Source organism: Apium graveolens, chromosome 4 (assembly GCF_009905375.1).
Source record: "Apium graveolens cultivar Ventura chromosome 4, ASM990537v1, whole genome shotgun sequence".
Lineage (NCBI taxonomy): Eukaryota > Viridiplantae > Streptophyta > Magnoliopsida > Apiales > Apiaceae > Apium > Apium graveolens.
Window position 1 is genome coordinate 119,875,148 of NC_133650.1, and position 12,203 is coordinate 119,887,350.

At 33.5% G+C, this 12,203-nt stretch overlaps 1 protein-coding gene across 12 annotated transcripts; it reads right to left on the reverse strand.

The window, feature by feature from the left end:
• Positions 1-657: 657 nt before the first annotated feature.
• LOC141719330 (uncharacterized) lies at positions 658-4,384 on the reverse strand. 12 transcript variants are annotated; one of them, XM_074521702.1, is made up of 8 exons: positions 4,055-4,346; positions 3,568-3,686; positions 2,898-3,259; positions 2,564-2,810; positions 2,163-2,273; positions 2,020-2,091; positions 1,527-1,684; positions 658-979 (listed from the first exon to the last, which is right to left on the reverse strand). In XM_074521702.1, exons 6-8 carry the CDS (start codon positions 2,030-2,032, stop codon positions 812-814), a joined length of 339 nt encoding a protein of 112 aa, XP_074377803.1. In that variant the 5' UTR covers positions 2,033-2,091; positions 2,163-2,273; positions 2,564-2,810; positions 2,898-3,259; positions 3,568-3,686; positions 4,055-4,346; the 3' UTR covers positions 658-811. The 12 variants fall into 12 exon arrangements, 2 of the variants coding, with proteins under 2 accessions (XP_074377803.1, XP_074377802.1); XR_012574081.1 differs by having other exon boundaries at positions 832-979; positions 3,084-3,259; positions 4,055-4,371; XR_012574083.1 differs by having other exon boundaries at positions 832-987; positions 4,055-4,369.
• Between the last annotated feature and the right edge of the window lie 7,819 nt (positions 4,385-12,203).

Below are 12,203 nucleotides of genomic sequence, written 5' to 3' on the forward strand. Positions count from 1 at the left end.
AAACAAAATTTAAAATTAGTTAGTTATGTTTTAAAACAAAAATTATGACAACACAACATATATTTTTCTAACATACGTGAAAAAGTATATTCGCGTACATTTTTTTTCATTAACTGAAAAGTTACGTAAATATTTCTCTTTATATTATTTAATATTTTTTAAAAAATTAAATATATTTATAACGCGTAGCGCGGTCAAAAATTCCTAGTTACATTTAACACATGATCACGAGTTCAATAATAGTTTATCTTTTAATTTCTATCAATTTAAGCATGTGACACGCAAAGAAAAAAAAGATAAAAACAACGTTTATGAAAATTAGGACGTTGTAAATAAGTACTTTTAACATCGGTTATTTTATGAACTAATGTAAATTATAATATTAGACATCAGTTATGTAATCTTGTATTTAAAATAACTTTTGAACTGTTGTTAAAGATGTAATTTAACATCAGGCATCTTAAACTAAACTTCTTAAACTAAACTGATGTTTTGCAGACATCAGTTGCTATGTAATAAGTTGATATCAAATCTACATAGGACATCAGTTATTTATTAGGTTTGATTGGTATATGAATCCTGTTCTTACATACATATAAACCAAAATTATATTACAATAGCCAATTTTATTTTCATCAACAAACATCTGATATCACCAGTTTTTTAACATCCTATATTACCAGTTTTTTAACATCGAAACATCCAATATATTAGCATCAGTTTACATCCAAACATCCACCAAAATACAAACATCAACATTATGACCATAATTACACATAATTGGATTGTACTATTATACAAACATTATGACTTAAGCATAGAAAATAAGCAGGCTTCTCTTCCCTGTCTTCAACCTCAGCAAATACCCATCTTCCAAAATTTCCTCACCATCAAATCTCAATGAATTTAAAATCACAAAAAGGTCCTTACAACGTGAAGGAAGCGGAGATTTCAGAGTAGATGGCATATGTGATCTCACCTACAAAACTGGATGCAGTTAATAAAAAATTCGGCAAGGGCAGAATGGGGAAATACAAGTTACGGGGCTCAGCATATGAACAAACATTACTTGTTTATGAATTTAAGGCATCTAACACAGCCTTTGAAAATAAATGAGGAGCTTTATATCTTTCATTGAATGAACAATTTATTTGACTTAAAGTATATACACGTCATAAACATGGTTTTATAAGAAAAAAGAATTCACAGGTTGATGCACACAATAGAAACCCAGATTTTTCTAGTACAGACCAAGAGAAACAATTTTACCAACAGAATAACATCAGTCAGAAAGAACAAACTCATGCTTAATATATTCCTATTAAGGTCATATAATTAAAACATTTAATTGCTTAAATATGTTACTTGATTACACAGAAATGCAAGTCAAGTGAGCAACAACTTGTGTGCCCCTTCTTTTCTGAATATATACTTCTCCCTTGCTCCAAAATACTGGTTTTGTATATGGTAACAAAATTAAAATCACCATTGAATTTGTAGCAATACTGTAATAGCATAGTACATACCTGAAACCAAAAGACATCCCAGGCCATAAGGTTTGCTACTCCAAGAGAAAACTTATCAAAAGAGTTTGCACCATCAGCTAAAAGAACTGGACATCTCCCTGTACGGAACTGGTTCAACACATAGTCCCTCTCGCCCTGAGATTTGTCCCCATGGATAGCTGCAGTTCCAAATTGTCGGCTTAGGCTCCGGGTTAGATGATCACACATCTTCTTGGTAAAGCAAAATATTATAATATTCGATCCTGGTTCTTGAGATATCACTATCTGCTCTACCCGCCTTTGTTTTTCCATCGGTGAGACAATCTCCACATTCGGTGAGACAAACTTATTAATCTTACTTCCATTAAAATGAATACATATAAAATGTCAGGAAATAATCAGAAGGAAAGATATGTCATACCCGGGTGATAGACTTATTTGCAACAAGTTCATTAACATTTCCAATATTAACTTGGACCAGACTAACTAATAAATCAGCAGCAATTTTCCAAACCTCTTTTGGCCATGTTGCAGTGTACATGAGTGTCTGTCGGCGAGCTGGGATCTCCTTCACAATCTTTCTAATCTGTGGTTCAACATGTTCAGCATGCGGTCCGCTTCATCCAGAACTAAGTATGAAACTTGACTGAGACTCACCCTTCTCATTTCAAGGATATCATTCAAACGGCCAGGAGTGGCAACAACAATGTCCACCCCTCTACTCAAGTCTCTTAGCTGTGGGCCCTTTGGGGCTCCTCTATACAAACGCTTTGTCCAGGAAAATAAAAAAAAATATCAGCAGAAATCATTGCACACAAGCTAGCTTCTGTTCATATCATATGTTGACACATGCAAGTTATTAATGTGGAATTTATGTTTAAAAAGAAAATCTATATAAGAAAATTCATCGGTGTGAGCACAAATAGCATACAATTAACTTATCCACTGATTGTAATTTTAAAATCATTTATTGTTAATAAATACCAGGCTCTTTGTAGACCATCTCACATCTCAGATTAATGTGCATTACAATTTATGACCAGCATAAAACTGCATACCGTGCAAGATATTCTTGCTGATCTCCCAAACTTCACAGCTTCATCTTGAATTTGTGTTTCCAACTCTCTTGTTGGTGACAAAACCAACACGGTTGGGCCCATTAGAGGATTCTTACAGATAAGATGTGCTCATCCGAACAGATTGTTTTTGGGCTGAAGACATTGCAGGTACATAGCCCGGAAAATTGCCCTTGAATGATACCTCATCTGGTCTGCTAGTATCTCCTTGATGATCAGGAAATTTCCCCTGTATATAGATGGCATAATCTAGTAAACCAGATATTTAAGAAACACATATACAAATATATACACAGAAATAAATTTCATAATTCACCTTTTCCTTCTTCATGTCTTCCTTGTTGCTTGACATTCCCCGAAATTTATGTGTTTAAATTGCCCTTGAATATAAGTGTTTAAATTACAGTATAATTGAGCCTTCTACCATTTACAAAAGAAGTTTAGAAAGTTTTTCAAAACTTGGTTATTTTTCAAACACATAGAGCTGCACCATAGAACTTGCCTGTGTACTGCTGAAAACAGGACGTAGAAGGGCACTCGCACTAGCAACCCTCTCTCTTGCACTAGCATTGTTGGCAGACGAGATCCCAAAGCAGTTGCAGAGCGATAAAAAACATTTAGAACTCTTGTGTGCTCAACTTGATCCAACAGATCGTTATACCAAGACGATGATGTGACCTGATTATAGGAAGCTAAACAATTAATCTCTTTTGGACAGAGAAACATGTATACATTTTACATGATCTGGAAGAAAATACTCACTCTGAAGTCTGACATACTCCAAGAAACAGTTTGTTGGTACATATATACAAGAAAAAATATAGATAGTGCTAAAATATAACCATTATGTATATATTAAATAGATTACAAAAACTTCCAATTTTAAAAACTAGTGGTTTAAAATTTAACATAAACTCATATGGATTGTGATAGAGAGGAAGCACTATATGCAGATATCGTATTTACAGGGTGATAAACTATCATACCTCTGAGCGAAGATCATCTACTGAAGCTGTTGAGAATGTTGGAACTAGATCAGAACCATTAATAATAGTGGCAATAAAATGCTTCCCTGATTCTGCTAATTCCCATGTCATACAAGTAGCTGCAGAAAGGAAAATTTTCAATTGAAGTAATGAAAGCAAATAGCTAACAAGGAGGCAAATTCTCATAAACATTGTCCAAAGCGCTTAGCACAAGGTAGATAAATTTCTTCTGAGCAAACAAACAAAGACACTTCTGAATAATCAGTCTGTTGTTTATACTAGTAGTATTATTATGTGACAAAAGGATGCATCCTTCAACCACCAACATATCAGAATTTAAATATAAACAAACACATACAACACATATCTCTCCTAGACCTATAACAAACACTTTTAAACATACTTATATATACATTTGGACATACAAATACACATGTACATACATCCTAGGAAATAATGAAAAAAGTTGTAAATCCAAAGCAAATACCTTTGTAAACAAAAAACTAAAATCGAAGAACTACAACCTCGAACTCTAAACTCGAAGCAAACAAACACGAACTCGAATCCGAATGAACTCCAAGGTATAAATCAAAGATCTATAAAACCAAAGAACATTAATCGTTAAAACTCCATACTTCGGAATAGCTGAAGAGACAAAATAAAATGAAAAAACTAAGGTTAATTCGAGCCAACACCAAATTGGGTTTCAACTTAACTAAAATTAGGGTTTATATATTCTTTGAATAACGGTTGTATAGTGCAATTAGGTAAAAATTATAGTTAAAGCTTGAAGAGGGATAGAAGGGAGAGAGAGAGAGACTGAAGTGAGAGTAGAGAGGCCCACCTGGCCGGGCCTTAAAAAATCCAGTTTTTGACCGGGCCGGGCTTTTCAGGCTTTGATTTTGATTGGGTCGGGTCGGGCCGGATTTTTCGAAAATATCAGAGCCCGGTTTGGGCCCTTAAGGCGTGCCTAACCGGGCTTATTTCAGGCCGGATTGGATTGGGCCGGGCTTTTTCTAATTTAAATTGGATCGAGTTTTAGTAGAGATTCTGAAGACTACATATGTTAGCAACTTGATCATCGTAAAAATGTATTAGTTTATATGGAATATTTTATGAAAATATTACTTCGTTGGAAATATTTAAGTTCGGCAAAAAATAAACATGTGTATAAAATAATATGTTTTATCATTATTATCCAAATATATATAATGTATTTACTATATTTTCTTTCATTATTTATGCAATGAAATATATAAATAATATTATTAATCACAAATATGTAAATATGCATGTGTTTAAAGTATTATTTATATTTATAGTAAATGTGAATTCATAAATATATAAGAAAATATATTAGAATAATCAGATTTTAACCGGGTTTTTTCGGCCTTTTAATCGGGTCGGGCCGAAGCCCGAGCTTTTAACCGGGTCGGGCCGGGCTTTGCCTAAAAATATAGGGCCCGTCAAGGCCCTAAGCCCGGCTCGGGACCGGGCCGGGTTTTGACCGGGTCAGGCTTGACCGGATTTTGACCGGATCGGGGCGGGCTAGATTTTCGGGTCCGGGTTTTTTGTGCATCTCTAAGTGAGAGAGAAAGAGAGCGGAGGTCGAGGAGAAAGGGGGGAAAGGAGGAACATAATTGAGGATATGGAGGAAATTAGAATTTTGGTTAAGCGGGGAATTTTTATTGTAGCAAACGAGGTAGAATATCCATAAAATAATGATAGTTGTACATAGTCGTTTTTTCATTTAAAAAAAATGAGATTAGACAACGGTGACACTTTAAACCGATGTAATCATTTTTTTTTATTTTTAAAAATAAAGATTAGATTACGGTAATATACTAAATCGATGTCTAAATACACTTTAACATCGTCTTAAAATGTGGCTTTTACGACCGTTGTCAAAAGGGTGATGTTTTTACTCTGTTTCTTGTATTGACATGATGTAATGTGATGATGTTATTCTTTATTTTTTGTTATTTGAGCATCCCATTTTGTAATGTTTAGGAAGCAGTGCTACATTTTCTACATTCCTTTTTCTCTGTTATATTTTTAAAGTTTAAAAATGTACTCTGTTTAATAAATTTCTATTATTTAGGGCAACAATCCCCCTATGGTTTTAAATATATTAAAATATTGAATAAAAAATAAATCATTTTTAACAATTTTTAACATTTGAGAATTTATCAATCTCCTTTTAAATTTGAAGTATTAAAAAAATTAATAAAATGTAACTGATTTAGGGTTTAGGGTTAGAGCTAAACCCTAATTTATTCTACGGTTTAGGGAAGCTAACAACCGAACTTCGACTTAAATTTTGGACTATAATTTAACAGTTTTTAATATTTTAGGCTACAAAATTTTTTCATTTATGATTTAGAATTATTAAAAATTGATTAGAAGACACTTCGATTTAATCGAAAATAAGTAAAATTTGTGCAAAACGCAACTTAATATAATGTTTAACATGACAAAAAAGAAAAATTAAATTAAAAAAAAAACAAAGCGCTAGTAGAACTAGCGTTAAGGGTAGAAAAAATGAAAAAAAATAAGAAAAAATAAAACTCTAGGCGACCTAGCATTTTGCGCAAAAATATTACTCTGGTTTAAGTGTTGAATTGCTATTTTGGCTATTATTTTCAGATATGTCATTTTGGACCATTTTTCCTTACAAAGTACCATTTAAGCCAATATTTATGTGTTTTTACTACTAAATTTGGTATATTTATTGATCTAGATTCATTAATAGTTTTTATTTTATTTTTAGACTTTCTAAATATTATAATTTAGTGATTTATTGGCTTATATATAATTTAATTAATATAAGTACATTGATATGAATTTTATAAAAGAAGAAGAATATGCTTCCAAAAATAAAAATAATTTTTTTTTGTGCAACATTTAGCTTAGATGGGTTGTCGATGATATAAATTTTAGGTGATTTTATATTAATTTAGTGTCAAATTTACACCAAATTAGCACAATTGGTAGATGCTCTTGCACCTGAAAATTTAGCATGTTCTTAGTCTCCCTTATTTATTATGAGGAAACCTTAACTCATTTCCTATTCATTTATATGAATATATAAAATAATTTCATTCCATTTCAAATTTTCTTTTTCTCTCTTTCCCACTCCAGTTTAATATTATAAAAATAATAAAAAATATATATAAGGAGTGTTTTTAGGGTTAGCTTCCTTTATAATAAAGAGTCCAACAATTTCTTTATATTTTCACTACAAATAATATAAATAAATTAGCTCATAACTATTTTAAAGATAAAATCAAATAATTTCTCCAACAATTCTCCATAATTTCACTCCCTGTATGTTTCTACTCATTAAAGTCATTTATGTTGAATACATGAATAAGAAAAAAAAATATAATAATAGTTAAGGGGGTAATCACTCCTAACAATCTAGAAGCATTTGAAGCCCTTAATATTGTTAGATATATTTGATAATGTCATGTCTAAAATGATTTGTGTTTAGTTTTCAGATCTTACTTAAACAGGATAAATCAGTACTTAACTGAAATCAGCACTTATACTAAAGTCAGAACTTAAGTTATCAGTACTTAAGGTTCAGGAGATATTTATCAAGAGATAATATCAAGACTTAAAGGAAACTTTCAGATAAGGAAGGCGGCTGATTGAAAGGAAAGAAGATCAAGACAAACGTAAGAAGAGATATATATGAAGAAGGAATTCTATGAAGAATGGAATACTTGGAAGAAAAGATATTTGATTGATATATTTTAGGAAGCAGAATTATATTCCATATCAATTAGCGATTATCTTGTAACTGTGTAGTATATAAACACAGACATAAGGTTTACACTATAAGTGTTATCATTATCGACAATATTATTAATTGTAACCGTAGCAGCTCTTGTGATATTTGTTCATCACCGAGAGAGGACAGTTCTATATTGTAACAGGGTTTATTATATTGAATAAAGTCTGTTTTCTGTTACTTGAGTTCTTTAATTCGATTTGATTGTGATAAACACTGTATTCAACCCCCTTCTACAGTGTGTGTGACCTAACAAGTGGTATCAGAGCCTATCTGTTAACACACAAACAGTTTAAGATCCAAAAACAATCATGTCTGAAGCAGAAACTCCAACCAAGCCCACCAAAACTGAAGAACCTCCAAAGACTCAAATCCATAGTCGATATGAGGCTATCAGAGTTCCCATACTGAAACCATCTAAATATCCCATATAGAAGGTGAGGATGACTATGTTTCTGGAAGTTACAGATCCAGAATATCTTGATAGAATCAATGAAGGATCTCACAAGCCAACAAAACTCGCTGTTGTAGTTGCAGGTGAAACAACAAAGTCTGTACCAAAGGAGAAGAGTGATTAAACTGCTAAAGATATCGCATCAATTGCTAAGGATGCTAAGATACGACACTTGCTGCATAGTGCCATTGATAATGTAATGTCAAACAGGGTAATTAACTGCAAGACTACAAAGGAGATATGGGATGTCTTGGAGACAAGATGCCAGGGAACTGATTCAATTAAGAAGAACAGGAATACTATACTCACTCAAGAGTATGAACACTTTGACTCAAAGCCTAATGAGTCAACTGATTTATATGACAGATTTTTCAAACTCTTGAATGATTTGTCACTAGTTGATAAGGAGTATGATCTTGAAGATTCAAATCTTAAATTCCTATTAGCTCTTCCTGAGAGTTGGGATTTAAAGGCCACAATTATAAGAGACAACTATAATCTTGAAGAAACAACTCTTGATGAAATTTATGGGATGCTCAAGACTCATGAACTTGAGATGGAACAAAGAAGCAAGAGGATATGAGGAAAGTCAAGGACAGTTGCTCTTAAGGCTGAAGAAGAATCCCCCAAGGCAGCTACCTCAAGGAAAGGCAAGGGAAAAGCACTCATCACAAAGTCTGATACTGAGTTATCAAGTTCTGATAGTGATGATGACTCAGAAATTGAAAGATTGCCTGAGATGGATGCTGATGAAGAGATGATGAAGCTGTGTGCTCTTATGGTGAAAGGATTCACAAGGATTGCATACAGAAAGTTCAGGAAGGGAAAGAAGTTTTCCAGAAAAGGTGCAAGTTCTGATAAGAAGAGTTTCAGAAAATCTGAAGGCAAAGGAGGGAAGTTTGACAGAGGAGATTACACAAATGTCAAATGCTACAACTGTGGTGAGAAAGACCACATATCTCCTGATTACAAGAAAGTGAAGAGTGAAAAAGGCAAGGCTCTTGTCACAAAGAAGAAAAGCTGGACAGACACTTCAGATTCTGAAAGTGAGGTGAACTATGCCTTGATGGCAAATGCTGATAACAGTTCTGAAGCTGCTAAGTTAAAGGTACCTCAAACTACTTATGCCTTTCATACTTATGACATTAATGAGTTGAGAAGATATCTTAAAACCATGTTCATTAGTTACAGAGATCAAACTTTAACATGTGAAAGATTAACTTCTGAAAATCTTGCTTGTAAAAAGAGGAATGATTATTTAGAAAAAGAGTTAGTCATGTTCCATCAAACTCAGAAAGATAGAGATGATACCTTCTATGTTAGGGATGAAGTTCTTAAAATGAATGAATCTCTAAAAACTGAGTTAGAAAAGGAAAGAGAGATTATCAGGACTTGGACTAACTCTGGTAGAACAACTCAGAATTTGTTAAGTAGTGGAAACTGGAAAGAGGGCTTAGGTTATGGAGATGATAAGAATGATAAAGGAACTGTAGAAATTATGTCTATAATTAATAAACAAAAGCCAAAGTTAAAACCTGTTAAGTTTGTAGCTGTAAAGTCTGATACTGAGAAATCAGAAGTTAAAGAGGAATTAACTTCTGACAAACTAAAATAGGAAAAGATAACTGAAGTTAACGTAGGCTTAATGATAAAGAAGCAGCTTAAGCATAAGCTGAAAGATGTTAAGAATGTAAACAAGGTAAAGTCACATAGGAAAAATAGGAATGGAAAGGAAGGTGTGAATAAAAGCAATGATTATAAGTCTGTTCTTGATGCTCCTAGAAAAACATGTCATAACTGTGGAAGTTCTAACCATCTGGCTTCTTTTTGTTGGAAGAATAAGAACATAAACTCCTTACCTTCAAAGTCAGGAGTTAAGAGTCAGTCTGTTAGATATAGGCCACAAAATCCTTGTTTTCATTGTGGTAGTTTATGGCATTCCATTTATACCTGTAAGGAATATCTTAGTTTGTACTATGATTATTATCAAATAAAACCTTCTTTAAAGAAAGTTAGCATTGTTCCTTCTAGTGTAAGTTCTGATACAAAGTCTGATAGTGTAAATACTGATATGAAAATGTTAATAAACTCTGATGCTAAATTCGCTGCAAATGTTAATAAACTTAATAAAGCCAAAGGATCCAAGCAAGTCTGGGTCCTTAAAACTAATCATTAGTGGTCTTTGTGATTGCAGGGCAACAGGAAAAACATCCTAGTTCTGGACAATGGATGTTCAGGACATATTACTGAAAATAAAGACCTGCTATCAGATTTTGTGGAGAAAGCTGACCCAAGTGTTTCTTATGGAGATGGCAACATTGGAAAAACACTGGGATATGGCAATATCAATCTTGGGAATGTCATCATTAAAGAAGTAGCTCTGGTCTCTGAACTTAAACACAATCTGCTGAGTGTTAGTTAAATCTGTGACAGAGGTTATCATGTGGATTTCTTTGAAGAACACTGTGAAATTGTAAGCAAATGTACAAGCAAAGTTGTTCTGAAAGGATACAGGCATGGTAACATTTATGAAGCCAAGCTTTCAAAAAGTACTGATGGTTCTGCAATCTGTCTGTTGAGTAGAGCATCAATTGAAGAAAGCTGGAATTGGCACAAGAAACTCTCTCATTTAAATTTCAACAATATAAATGAACTAGTCAAGAAAGATCTTGTGAGAGGACTGCCAAAATCAGTATTTGCTCCTGATGGCCTTTGTGATTCATGTCAGAAGGCTAAACAAAGAAAATCTTCATTCAAGAGCAAGACTGAATCATCAATTCTTGAGCCTTATCACCTACTACATGTAGATCTATTTGATCCAGTGAATGTCATGTCTATTGCAAATAAGAAATATGCTATGGTCATAGTGGATGAGTTCACCAGATACACATGGGTGTATTTCTTGCACACAAAAAGTGAAACTACATCTATTTTGATTGATCATGTCAAGCAATTGGATAAATTGGTCAAAAATTCTATAAAGATCATAAGAAGTGATACTGGCACTGAGTTCAAGAATTTGATCATGGAAGAGTTCTGCAAAGACCAAGAAATCAAGCAGGAATTTGCTCCTGGAACTCCACAGCAAAATGGAGTTGTTCAAAGAAAAAATAGAACTCTTATTGAAGCTGCACGAACAATGCTTGATGAAGCAAAGCTACCAACCTATTTTTGGGCTGAAGCTGTGCAGACTGCTTGTTTTACTCAGAATGCAACACTCATTAACAAGCATGGAAAGACACCATATGAGATGGTGAAGAAAAAGAAGTCAAATCTGAAGTATTTTCATGTATTTGGATGCAAGTGTTTTGTTCTTAAGACTCACCCTGAACAGCTATCCAAATTTGATTTAAATGCTGATGAAGGAATTTTGTTGGATATCCACTTTCCACAAAAGCCTTCAGAGTCTACAATTTAAGAACAAGGGTTGTCATGGAATCTATCAATGTCTCCTTTGATGATAAGAAGACTACTGGACTTGAAGATTTCAATGATCATGATCAGCTGAGATTTGAAAATCAAGACTTAAATTCTGATACTGAAAATCCTGACAGTCTAAATCCTTATACTGCAAACTCTGATGGATTAAACTCTGATATTATTGAAACTGTGGTGACTACGCCAAAGAAAGATGCACATGTGCAAGGGGAGCATACTGAAGATACAACCACATCTCAAGAAGCATCAGAACATACTGGCTCTTCAAGTTCTGATTCATCAAGTTCTGATAAGCCAAGTTCTGATAGTTCTGATAACTTAAATTCTGAAGGATCCAACTCAGAGAGCATAATTTCAGGGGGAGCATCAGAAAATGTTGATGAAGACAACATGGATCATGGGGGAGCATCCAGTTCTAGAGAAAATCTTCCATCTGCAAGGAAGTGGACCAAATCACATACACCTGACTTAATTATTGGAAATCCTGATGCAGGTGTCAGAACTAGAACAACTACTTCAAGTGAATGTCTCTATAATTCTTTTCTCTCTCAGACTGAACCAAAGAAAGTGGAAGAAGCTCTTCAAGATGCTGATTGGGTTCAAGCAATGCAGGAAGAGTTAAATGAATTTGAAAGAAATAAAGTCTGGACCCTAGTGCCAAGACCAAAGAACAGATATGTTGTTGGTACAAAGTGGGTGTTCAGAAACAAAACTGATAATGATGGCATAATTACAAGGAATAAAGCAAGGCTGGTTGTAAAAGGATATTCTCAACAGGAGGGAATTGATTATGATGAAACATTTGCACCAGTTGCTAGATTGGAAGCCATAAGGATATTTTTGGCTTATGCTGCTCACAAGAAGTTTACTGTCTTTCAAATGGATGTGAAAAGTGTTTTTCTCAATGGAGAGTTGGAAGAGGAAGTATATGTTGAACAACCTTCAGGC